Source organism: Spermophilus citellus, assembly GCF_964194105.1.
Source record: "Spermophilus citellus genome assembly, chromosome: 11".
NCBI classification, from domain to species: Eukaryota; Metazoa; Chordata; class Mammalia; order Rodentia; family Sciuridae; genus Spermophilus; species Spermophilus citellus.
Window position 1 is genome coordinate 84,201,782 of NC_138192.1, and position 13,508 is coordinate 84,215,289.

At 36.9% G+C, this 13,508-nt stretch overlaps 1 protein-coding gene across 1 annotated transcript in view; it reads left to right on the forward strand.

Annotated features, from left to right (window-relative positions):
- Positions 1–13,508, forward strand: part of ITGA4 (integrin subunit alpha 4) — an 83,459-nt gene that overhangs the window by 32,258 nt on the left and 37,693 nt on the right. The window contains exons 11-15 of the mRNA XM_081262465.1: positions 4,006–4,100; positions 5,300–5,390; positions 5,944–5,989; positions 6,369–6,523; positions 11,570–11,724. Coding sequence (XP_081118591.1) covers positions 4,006–4,100; positions 5,300–5,390; positions 5,944–5,989; positions 6,369–6,523; positions 11,570–11,724 — 542 coding nt within the window. The remainder of the gene's footprint in view (positions 1–4,005; positions 4,101–5,299; positions 5,391–5,943; positions 5,990–6,368; positions 6,524–11,569; positions 11,725–13,508) is intronic.

Genomic DNA, 13,508 nt, shown 5'->3' on the forward strand with positions numbered 1-13,508 from the left:
AAAATACATGTGCATGTAAATAAGAAATTATGTGCATTAAAATTTCAAACCTATATTCTTATCAGAGTTGTAAAGCTGTTATGGACAGTAAGCAAGTTTCCTTTTCAAAATCACCCTAGTACCTGGGAAAGTCCCAATTTCTAAGTGGTGTGAAGGACAAAGTGTTTTATTGGTGAGACTTAGGAAGAGGATTTTTGAGGGGACCTTCCAAAGATAGTGCAGGTTTTCAGTCAGTGTGTGAGAACCAAGGTTTCAGATGGCACTTGTTTCCTAGAGTCCTCGGCTCTTTACTCCTTTTTTATTTTTGGTACCAGCAATTGAACTCAGGGGCACTCGATCACTGAGCCTCATCCCCAGTCCTGTTTTGTATTTTATTTAGAGACAGGGTCTCATTGAGTTGCTTAGTGCCTCACCAGTTACTGAGGCTGGCTTTGGACTCACGAATTCTCCTGTCTCAGTTTCCCGTGCTGCTGGGATTTCAGGTGTGTGCCACCATGCCTGGCTCAGCCCTCTACTCCTAAAGGTTGCTTCTATTTCTAGAAGACTATAATTACAGTAGGTGTAATATTTCTATACTTTTTTGTGCTATTTATAATCTCATTTATAACCCACAATGTATTTATCCTTACACTTTAGTGAATGTTGATAACACCTCATATCTTTTTCTACTTAGTCCAGTGTAATTTTATTTTCTATTTTGCCCATAAGTAAGAGTTTTCTACATCTTAAATATTAGCAAGACCATGGTGATTTGGAAGGAGACTCAGTGTGTTCAAGCTCTTCATTAAGGTCTTAATTCCATTCTACCACATCTGCTTGAGAGACACAGCAGGGAATCTACATGTTATCTTTCTTTAAAAAAAAAAAATTTTTTTTGTGGGTCCCAGGGATTGAACCTGGGGCTGCAAGCATGCTAGGCAAGCACTCTGCTTTGAGCTAAGTCCCCAGCTCTAGACTATTTTTATGTTTCCCTATCCTTTCCCCCATCTTCTATCTTACTTTTCTCTGGTAGATGCAGATCCTTTGTGTTCATGGCTGGGATTGTGAGACTGTGTAGACCGGGAATGAATACCCAACCTGTTCTTTTTTCTTTCTTTTCTATTACTAGGACTAAATCATACTCAATGCCCTTTGTGCAAAACTTTGTGATGCTTTGCATAGCATATTTTGACATTTGTCACATCATTTTTGTATCGTTCTTTAAAAGGAAAAATATTGATGATCCTATTTCCTTAGAAAAGCAAAGCAAGCCATTTTCTAAGGAGATGACTGGCTAATTTGGAAAGTATAGTGTAAAACTTGAATCAAAAATAAAAAGTTGTGGAATAGGTAGGTACATAGATGGACAGACTGACACGACTAATAGGCAAATAGGTAACATTTTGGATCATATAAGATAGATTTGGCAAAACTACTTATTGGTTTAAATTTTTTTTCCCTTCACCTTGATACTCATCTGGCTTTGATACTATTATGTTTGAGTATTTTTTAGAGTAGAACCTTATTAATATTCTCTAATTATAAGATATTGTGTTATTATTTTATGTGCCCCTGAAATCAATATTGGCATATTATCACACCTTTCATTAAGCACTGCTTTGACACTGAGCAGAAACAGGTGCTAAGAGGGGAAACTCTGGGGCTCACTTCTGTTGTATATGACCGTATTGTGGTGATGGGGAGCAGGACTCTGGAGCCAGACTGAAAATTTTGATCCCTACTGCACCACCTCCTGGCTCTGAACTTGAGCAAGTTACACTTGGTGCCTCAGTGTCTTTATCTATAAAGTGTGGGTTAAAAAATACTTATCTGATATGGTTATTCTGTGAGTTAAATTAGTAAGTATGTATAAATCCCCAGCACCATGTCTGCATTGCAGACACTATGTAAATAGAGATGATTATGTTCATACTATTAATTGCTATGGTTTATACCAACAAAATAACTGTTTAGATGCAAAGCAAAACCAGTTATCAAACATCTCAATGTTCTGTATACTGTGTCCTAAATAGAGTTGCAAAGGCATAGAAAAACATTTTGTTATTTATTAAAATGTTTTATCATTCCCTTAATGAAAGCTAAAACTTTAGTGCATTTTATATCATATCTATGTATAATCCTAGGAAGTAAGAATTTGAATCTGTATTAGCCAGAGATTTCATATCCCCAAATGTCCTCTGCACAGAAAGAAAATTGATCTGGGCCTTTTGTATACCTCAGCTGAAAAGGCTTGTCTGTAATCTTAATTTAGATCACTAGTGCTAATAACTGATTCTGAAAGGCTTTTGGTATCACCACTTCATAAAGCAGGCTTGTTATTTTTCCTTGTGTGGTTATCATAAATCAAGATATAGAATTTTATTTATGGTCTTAGGCCACATGCTGGAATATAAACCCAACCCTGACTAATGAAACTGCTGTGGCCAGAGGAACTTCTCCCCAGCCCTTCCCTTCACCTCCTTCCTTTTTTCCTCCTCTTTCTCTTCCTTTTCCGCCCACTGTGTTCCTCTGTGCATTTAGTCTATGCTAATGTGACTCCAGCTCTTGCAAACCCAATTGCCATTCATCATGTGTACCATGATGAATGCCCCCCCCCCACCTTGTGTGCAGAGGCTTTTCCTTCTGTCTAAACTGCATTTCCCCTTTCTTAGCCTAGCTGTGACCTAACAATACTTAAATCTCATCTCTGGCATCATCTTCTATGAGGAGCCTTTCCTAATGTCCACCACTTTCTTCACGTATGCTGTGTTATTGCTGTATTTTTACTTCTGTTCTCACCAGTAGACTGAGTTCCTTTTTTTGCAGTTTTGCCCTGTACTGGAATACAGTAGGTGCTCAATAGTTGTCCAATGAATGAATAAATTAATTGGTATATTTGTATATCAAAGTTTATATCAAAATAGTATATCAAAATAGTTCACACTCATCAAAAGAGAATGGTTTTAGCATGTCTAAAAAAAAATAAGGATAAGTGTCTACCATTTCTTTTTAGATGAAAATAGAAAAGCTTTTGCATTTAAAAAAATGTACAGTATTTAACATAGTTACATATCAAATATGTTTCTATTCCCATTGAAATTGTACAAAATTACCATTCTAGGTGTTAGAAATGTTTTTGATTTGATGGACAGTAAGAAATATCACAAGAACAAACTTTCTCTACTTTAGGTGTCAATGAAAGTAGTTAAAAACTGCATATAAGTAAATATTTGAATAAATTGAAGCAGACATCATACTTGAGAAAGTAATGAAATGCTCTTGAAACTGTAGATTAGCATTTTCCCCCTTTCTGCTATATATTTATAGCATGTAAACAATTGTGTCAATTGTTTGTTATTCTTGGGTCTTTTATCAGTTGACCGAATTTTTGTTCTTGGTGTCATAATCTGATGTGACTCTCAAACTCATAAAGGAGTTGCTGTCATTATTATAAAGCACAAATCCATTTACTGAAATCCTGAAATATACTTTAATCACTTTCATTGGAATTCTAATTAATTTAAAAGTAATGTTACAAATAAAACATAGAAGCTTGAAATCAAGATTCTAGTGATTACAATATTTATAGGTTATAACAACTTATTCCATAGATGCTAGTCTAAGCATTTGACACAAGTTACATACTTTTATAGTGTTACTTTCATGTTGATCCCATTCTTTAGGTGGGGAGCCAAGACATGGAAGCTGAGAAATGAGCAGAGCTTAGTACAGAAGTGTAGCTAGGGTTGGACTCTGGGGTCTGACTATGGGGCAGACATCCTTAGCTTCTTTGTGAAGAGTGTCTCTCAGATCTGTCTCCTCTGCTTTCTTCCATGTAAAGACTATTCTGTGTAACCTTGTACATTATGATGATAATAGTTCTTTTTTTTTTTTTTTTTTTTAGAAGAGTGTTAGTTCTAAGAGAGAGCTTTCTTATGTCATGGATTGGGGATCATGAAGGTTAGTTTTCAAAGATAATTCTTTCTTTCAAGAATTTATTTTCCCACTGCTTCCATCCTTGAATAGATGTTGCTATTGGGGCTCCCCAGGAAGATGACTTGAGAGGTGCTATTTACATTTACAATGGCCGAGTAGACGGGATCTCAGGAAGCTTCTCACAGGTAAGATACTATTCTGTGTTCAAAAGAAGCATCGTGACAAAGGTGCCCTGAAAATTTCCAGTGTTTTCATAGACTTAGTTTTTTTTTTTTTTTACTTTCTTTCAAATGCATTTTATTTAATTTTATTTCACCATTTTCTTACAGTAATGATAAAAGGTCTTATTGCAAGGGATTAATAACCCTTTAAAGCCATTTTTCCCATAAATAAGAGTTCTAGTTCACTTCCATTCTAGCTTGTCTTTAGTCTATTAAAGATTTATTTCTGCATTTCATCAAGTTTGTGTTCTTCAGGAAATACCACACTATTCTGAAATATGCCCATTTGGGTTTGATTAACTGTCTTTTCCTTGTGACTAACGCCTCATATTTTGTGAAAATTGTGCATGGGGATCAAACGTGCATATGATACTGTGTTTCTTTCAGTGTAGATGATAGCATTTTAATGAATGTTCATGGTTGAACTCTGATCTTACTTTTATATCTTGAAAAATCAGGGCACTTCAGTGCATAGAAAAGACTACAATCACAGGCAAAGAAGCAAAGTTTCTCCAAAGACATTTTTATGGAAACATTAGCTAGTACTGTTATGTTTGCTTTGGCAAAAATGGGCATGTACATCTGTATTTTTAACCTGAATGACATGTTCTTGCCCAGAGAACAGATCCTGATTTTTCTTAGTAGGAAGAACAGCCTGATATTTCCAAATACTATCTGAATGTGAATTAGATATGGAATAGGAGGCAGATAACTCACTTGGTCTGTTCTTTTCAAATGCTAGGGAGCAATCTGGCTTCATAAGTAGCCTTTCATCTTATGGCTGAGTAATAGGCTCCACTATGTGATTATAGATATTTTATTTTCCAAATATATTGTTTAGCTATTTGTGTTGGTTAAAGAAGTAAATACAGAACCTGAAAAAAAATTGAGGAAAAGGAGTAAAAATGGTTTTGGAAAAATCTGTGCCATATAATTTTCCTTTTGTTCACCAAGAACTTTAATTTTAAAGTCACAATATAGATGTTAACTGCCTATTTCAAGGTAGAAAATTTTGCCTCTTTTACAAGCATTTAACTAGAATGCATTTGTTAGTCAATGTGCCAGGAATCATCTGGCAAGACTTATGATTTAGCTAAACCATTGCTTCTCTGGAATAGTAGGTATTCAAAAACTATTTCCTACACAACTTGCCTATTTTTCAGAGAATTGAAGGACTTCAAATCAGTAAATCATTAAGTATGTTTGGACAGTCTATATCAGGACAAATTGATGCAGATAATAATGGATACATGGGTGAGTATAAAATCATCATATTTTATAAACTGGAGTAAACTTCATTGTGGATACTGCTTTGTTGTGGAGAACTATTGTGGGAGATGTCAATTTACTGATTATTTTTTCTTATGTTTTTAAAACTTTCTTAAATTCAAGGTTGGGTCAGAAATAATCAAGTAATTTCTCAGCTTTATACTGTTAGTTCCTTAATATTACATGCCTGTTCTTGAAAAAATTAAGTACCCGTGACAATCAATCAAACATACAATAATGAAAAGAAATTTCTGGATGAATATTTGTAGCCTAAAAATCACATTTTTAGCATGAGTATCTTTATAAGTTTATATTATAAAGTTATATTAGCAAGGAATGAACGCTGTTTTAAGTGAATAGATTCTGACAAATGTACAATGAATCTCAAGGTAATAGCATGTCTTTTCCAATTAATTTTCTATAAATAGTGTTTTGATAAAGTCCAAAGGTGATGTGCAGTTAAGTATTTATGGCTGAAAAGTAATTCTCTTTGAGTAATGCTGATCATTAATCTGGGTGGCTGTTTGTTATCCTCCAGATGTGGCAGTTGGTGCTTTTCGGTCTGATTCTGCTGTGTTGCTAAGGTAAGGTGGATACATTTCATTGCTTAATGACAATTGGGCTTAATTGTAAATGATGGGAGACAGTTTTTAAAAACAGCAGTAATAGTGGCCTCACAATGCTCTTTTTGGTATCCTGAAATTTAATTATTGAACTTTAGTGTATGTTTCCCACCTTGCATAGATATAATTAAACAAATCATTGAAGTCAGTGTTTTTAGACATTTAAATGAAAATTTCTCTTGATCTGTGCCCAGACATTGAGTTAAGTGCATACACACATACTGGTAACAGAACAGATTAATGATATTTCTTAGTCAATGAAAACTGACAATAAGTGTAATTATCTTCCTAAGGAAAAATAATTCTGCAATTAAAATTGCTTATTTTATTTCCTCCTTAGGACAAGACCTGTTGTGATTGTTGAAGCATCTTTAAGCCACCCTGAGTCAGTAAACAGAACGAGATTTGACTGTGTTGAAAATGGATTGCCCTCTGTGTGCATGGATCTAACACTTTGTTTCTCATATAAGGGCAAAGAAGTTTCAGGTTACATTGGTAAGTGTAGCCTGCACAAATAATGCCTGACAATATTCAGTTCACTGATTAATATTGCAGTCATCTTTTGAGCCCTCACTCTTTGTCACTGTGAAGATCTTCTTTAGAGTAGAAAAGAGCAGCAATTGTTGTGCACGTATCTTGCACGATTCTCAAGTTGTTCTAACCAAGGAGTAGGGCACATCATAAAGCTGTAGTTGTTTAGAAGTTGTGGCACAGATCAGAGCAAGAGTGTTGCTAACTGTACTAGTTAAAAGTAAACCCCCTGAGCTTAATCTGTGAAATCTCTCTAAGATAGAGGGAGAATCATTATAGCTCCTCTGGTTTACTTAGCTCCTTATGTTTTGGTACCAGAGATCAAACTCCCTCTCATGGGTACTAGGCAAGTGCTATTGCTCTCGCCCTACTGAACTCTTTAAAACCTGGAGCTGGCTTAAGCTGGAAGGCCCAAGAGGGAGAAGTTTCCTTTTTTAATTTGTCCTGTTTGAAAAATTGAAGAAGCTTATCTGGAGTCTAGATTCTGATCGTAATTGATAAATTGATAAATCTATAGATACAGAGATCTTAATGATTTACTGATGCCATCAGCTTTTGAGAACCATGTACGTTTCCATATATATATTTCCATAGTGAAATTTGCCTCTTTCTATGTATATGTGTGTGTGTATATATATATATATATATATATATATATATATAGAGAGAGAGAGAGAGAGAGAGAGAGAGAGAGAGAGAGAGAGGGGCCACTTTTAGTTGTCAGCTCTGAAGAAAGTAGCGCTGATATTCTTCCAGAGCCAGGTTGTCTGTAAACGCCAAAGCAAGCACTGATGGATATCCTCCGTCATCTGTTCTTCACAATCATGCTGGAAGGATTTCCTACAAATTGTTTAGAATAGCAGCATGAATTTATTAGAAGGGACAGCAAAAGGGAAAAAGGAATTATTCTCTTTTTTTTTTCTTTTTTTAATTGGTTGTTCAAAACATTACAAAGCTCTTGACATATCATATTTCATACATTAGATTCAACTGGGTTATGAACTCCCAATTTTACCCCAAATACAGATTGCAGAATCACATCAGTTACACATCCACATTTTTACATAATGCCCTATTAGTAACTGCTGTATTCTGCCACCTTTCCTATCCTCTACTATCCTCCCTCCCCTCCCCTCCCATCTTCTCTCTCTACCCCTTTACTGTAATTCATTTCTCTCCTTGTTTATTTTCCCATTCCCTTCACAACCTCTTATATGTAATTTTGTATAACAATGAGGGTCTCCCTTCATTTCCATGCAATTTCCCTTTTCTCTCCCTTTCCCTCCCACCTCATGTCTCTGTTTAATGTTAATCTTTTCTTCCTGCTCTTCCTCCCTGCTCTGTTCTTAGTTGCTCTCATTATATCAAAGAAGACATTTGGTATTTGTTTTTTAGGGATTGGCTAGCTTCACTAAGCATAATCTGCTCTAGTGCCATCCATTTCCCTGCAAATTCCATGATTTTGTCATTTTTTAGTGCTGCGTAATACTCCATGGTGTATAAATGCCACATTTTTTTTTTATCCATTCATCTATTGAAGGGCATCTGGGTTGGTTCCACAGTCTAGCAATTGTGAATTGTGCTGCAATGAACATCGATGTGGCAGTGTCCCTGTAGTATGCTCTTTTAAGGTCTTTAGGGAATAGTCCAAGAAGAGCAATAGCTGGGTCAAATGGTGGTTCCATTCCCAGCTTTCCCAGGAATCTCCATACTGCTTTCCAAATTGGCCGCACCAGTCTGCAGTCCCACCAGCAGTGTACAAGAGTACCCTTTTCCCCACATCCTCTCCAGCACTTGTTGTTGTTTGACTTCATAATGGCTGCCAATCTTACTGGAGTGAGATGGTATCTTAGGGTGGTTTTGATTTGCATTTCTCTGACTGCTAGAGATGGTGAGCATTTTTTCATGTACTTGTTGACTGATTGTATGTCCTCCTCTGAGAAGTGTCTGTTCAGGTCCTTGGCCCATTTGTTGATTGGGTTATTTGTTGTCTTATTGTCTAATTTTTTGAGTTATTTGTATACTCTGGATATTAGGGCTCTATCTGAAGTGTGAGGAGTAAAAATTTGTTCCCATGATGTAGGCTCCCTATTTACCTCTCTTATTGTTTCTCTTGCTGAGAAAAAAACTTTTCAGTTTAAATAAGTCCCATTTGTTGATTCTTGTTATTAACTCTTGTGCTATGGGTGTTCTATTAAGGAATTTGGAGCCCGACCCCACAATATGTAGATTGGAGCCAACATTTTCTTCTATCAGAAGCAGAGTCTCTGATCTGATATCTAGCTCCTTGATCCACTTTGAGTTAACTTTTGTGCATGGCGAGAGAAAGGGATTCAGTTTCATTTTGTTGCATATGGATTTCCAGTTTTCCCAACACCATTTGTTGAAGATGCTATGGGAGATCCAACATGGCTGCGGGCGCGGAGAGATCAAGTCTCTGACCTCTTCAGCTGCGTGGGCATAGGGAGTCGTAAACTGTCTAGGCAATGCTGAGCTGAGGTGGATCTGGGGCGAACAGTTTGAACCTCTCAGAACACACACTGAGCCTGGATTGGCTGCATTCAAGCTCTGGTTCGCCTGCTTCTGGTGACTCAGCACTAACTAAGGATCCCGCTGAAATAACTGGTCAGCTATTCTGAAGGAATTACTCTCAATGGAGAAAGGTTCCGCTCAGAGGGAAGAGGGTTGGTGGTTTCTCCTGTCCCACTGTTTTATTGGGACTCCCAGGGAAGTTTCCACAGTCTTGCCCAGAGGCACCTTTTGACTTTTGACTGACAGCAGGATTGCAGTAGACTTACTAATAGTCCCCACTGTGCAGGGCCTACTTCAGGGAGGGGAGATGTTATGGTTATAATGACATGCTAAAGATGCAAGACTGGATCACCTGCCCCATGCTGACCAATTCTAATTGAAACTTGTTCTTACAGATTCTATGGTTGTGGGGGCTTTGCTCCTAATTATCTTGTCTCCCTGAGAACTGGAATCTGGTCTCTGTGTAGGTCCCCAAAGTCCCCCCTGCAGAGTACCTTGTGTTCTTATCAGCAGGGAGGAGCCTTTCAGCTTGCATTTCTATGTAGAAAGCAGGTGGTTTGCTTAGGAATGTAGCCTATCTTATTGACTTCAGTCAGGCTGGGCAGAGTGGCTTCAGGCAAGTTGCCTTCAAAAGAAAGCATGTGGGGGTTAGTACCATAGGCTCAGTTTACAGAGCCATCCTGCCAACCTCCTGTGCTGATTGCTCATGTCTGTCTGCCACCTATCAATATGATTCATCCAAAATTGTGGTTACTCCATATATATATACACACACACACACACACACACACACACACATATATGACTTTGTAAGTATCATGTTTTTGTCAGCAGATGAATGTCCCTTATTATGTTTTATTTAAGGTAGTATTAGAATAACAGCTAGTGGAAACAACCCATGGTGGGAGATAAGCATTACTGGGTTCGTTCATCATTTGGATATTAACAATTCACAGAAGTTCTGGTCTCCAAGAGACTTATGGTGATTGTACTTATGGCCCTGCAGACCACTCTCATACAAATATCAGCAAGGGCTGCAAACATTTAGTGAGCCAAACTATGGATATTTAATAGAGATCTCCATCTGAATAGCTTATAATAAGATGTACAGAATAAGCCTGGTATCTCTACTTCATCAGACTCATTTTAAATAGTGGTCTGGAAGATCCTGGCCAAGCTTCACTATCAAGGAGGTGTGCAAAACCTTCATCTGGTTATTGATTGAAGAACTGGCACCTTCAGAGCATGGCCCCAATGAATTACACATTAGCATAGACAAATGGATAGATTATCTGAAAGAAGCACATTGAATGGATAGGGTTGTTTCCCTTATACAAAATCAGTGTTCCTATGCCACCAATTCCAGTGTACTAGGTAGTTTGAAAAAACAGTTGAAAACAAGTACACGAAACTCATAAATAATTACAGCGCTGTTGCAGAAGCCTGCTTTATAATTGTCATAAATGACTCCTTGGGGCAGATAATTCACATTGTAATCATCTTTAATAAAACCAGGACATTTTGCCTCTTACAGGAGTAGGTTTTAATTTTCCCCTTTTTCTTTTTTGTCTGAACTCTGGGAGATGAATTTGTAGATGGCTATTTCAATTGCAGCTCTCTTGTTCTTTGAGTTATTGAATCTCAGTTATTGTAATTTTGAAGTCAATTGACTTGTACTTTATTATTTCTTAAGTAAAAGGATGGTTGAAAGATTTATTTGAAATGTGTAAGAGTACTATAGAGTTAATGCTTATGTTTCCTTGAAATAAGTAGGTGCAATCTTTCTAGAAGAGTAAATTACTCCTAGTAAGTTACTTCTAGAAGAGTAAATAATTCCAGGAAATATATATCTTTTAAATGCCACTTGTGAGTTATTGTTCCTGTGTAATGAGTGACACCTCAGCAGACTGCTAGATTTAGCTTAGTTTGTGAAGAATTCACTTATAAATTCAGGATATGTGGACAGAAGGTAATCCAGAAGTTTTACTCACTTTTACTATTAGTAACAATTTTGGTATTGTACTTTTGAAACTTTTATAAGTAGGAGGAATAAGAAAATAACTGAAGAAGCTGATATTGTTAATAATAGAAACCTAGAAAGTAGTTTACAAAATGGTTTTATGGAATTAATTTTTGAAATTTATATTTTTAGCTGTTCCTTCTTTCATGTTTCATTTAGTTTTTAAAAAGCTATCTTGGGGCTGGGGATGTGGCTCAAGTGGTAACGCACTCGTTTGGCTTATGCGGGGAACTGGGTTGGATCCTCAGCACCATATAAAATAAGATAAAGATGTTGGGTCCACCTAAAACTGAAAAATAAATATTAAAAAAATTCTCTCTCTCTCTCTTAAAAAAAAAAAGCTATCTAATGAAGTAAATTTAAAGTATTCCAGTATTTTATATAACTTTTTCCTCAAAAATGATAAATGTATTTAGATAGTTCCTTAAATTGATTGCAGTTCTTGACATGTTTTTCAGTTTTGTTTTATAACATGAGTTTGGATGTGAACAGAAAGGCAGAGACTCCATCCAGATTTTACTTCTCTACTAATGGAACTTCTGACGTGATCACAGGAAGCATTCAAGTATCGAGCAAAAGAGCTAATTGCAGGACACATCAAGCATTTATGCGGGTAATTATTTTTTATTAATGAAAATGTAAACTTCAGAACTGTCCATAGAGATTTATTGCATTTGGTATCTTCTTATAAAATATAGTTAAAAGTTAATGCTCTCTCCTTCTGAGCTGTGGCCTACTGTTCCAGTTGAAGTATTAGTCCCAACCTGAACGGTTCAAAGTTCACTTTTTGCAGCATCTTTATGTCACATTTCTTACACCACATTATTATTTCAAAATATATGCCTTTTTCCTTCCACAATTGCTGTTTTCCCATCTCTGTTTATTCACTTGTTCAGAAAGGTACAGACAGAGTAGTTCTGCAGAGCCCCAGATCTATTTGGTGGCAGGTTTTTTAAGGGTGGGGGAGGTGGGGAAGTGGTTTGTTTTTCTTATGACTCCAGCAAAGCAGAATCCAACATGACTGCTTTTGGATGATGCCCCTGTTTCCACGCCAGCTTTGTCAGTGGTGTCAGTGGGAACTTGCACAGTTGTGGCACGGTAGGGATCATCTGTGGGCCAGGATGACAGCTCTCATGATGGTTTGGGGTATGTCCTGCCAAAGCACAGCCGATTTCATGTTTCTTTTATTAAAACACTCATTCCCAAACTGATCATCACACTCCTCACATTGGTCAAATTTTAGCATATGAAGCAGTGCCCAGTCTTTTTCATTAGGGAATGGTGTACTTCATCAGAAATCTATTGTCCCCCCAAAGCCAAACTATTCCCCAGAGCTCTTTCTGGGATTTCAAATAGGTAGCCTCAGCTTAGAACTTAATTTTCCCTTGGATACTTATTACAAGCAAATGCAAACAAGCATCAAGACTCCAATACACTGTGCAGTACTAACAGCAATAATCCCCGTGCTGTTTCCTCATTTCCCTTAACGGTTTTTATTGTTTTACTAGAAAAGAGCTATTAGATGGTTCAGAGCCAGAAGTACAGAATGATATTAATGTAACCATCATTTTTATGGAAGGAGAGTTTTTTTTTCCCCCTTTGGCATCCTTCATAGATGTGATTTTACTTAACATTAGTCAATTTTAGAGACAACTGCTAAGACTATTTTAAAGATGATTAAAGGGCCAACATTAAATGTTCACAAAAATGCACATCGTGCTAAGTTGTAAAAATGGCAGCCAGTTGACTCTGGTTTACTCAGCCCTCGGTTTCTTGGCATCATTCATATGAATAAGGAATAATCCATGTTGTACACATTTTTCATAATAAATTTATAATAGAAATTACAATTAACTTCAGGTTTTTCCATTTTGTGGCACATATACTTATAGTATTATGATGGGTTCAAAGGAGACAGGCTCAGTCATTGGGGGCTAAGTCGTGAATGTTAGACAATGGGGACTTAGTGCTGGTACTTACACTAAGCAAGGACTTTAAGAAAAAAAAAAGTGTTTATTCTAGTATCATTTTATCTTCCCACCTTACTTTGCCTTTGGTTGAAATACTTTTAAAACTTCCGTATAGAAAGACAAAAAGTCTACGTCAACCCTTTCATCTGTAGCCAGCCCAAGGAGGATGTAGGATCCAGACACAGTTGCCCCAGTTCTATAAGGAGCTCTAGCTGCTACCAGGAAGGTGTGCAACTGTCAAGAGTTATCCTTTCCCATCTCCACCAGCATGGCAGCCAGAGGCATTAGGAAGCACTCCTGTGCTTCTGTACATGAAAGCACAGGATGGCTACCTGTATTGTTCTATGTTCTTAATAGTAATAGAAAAAGAAGTTGGATAGTGGTCAGTTTATGGGGCTGGTTCCTGTGTTCCATAAAACATGCCCAG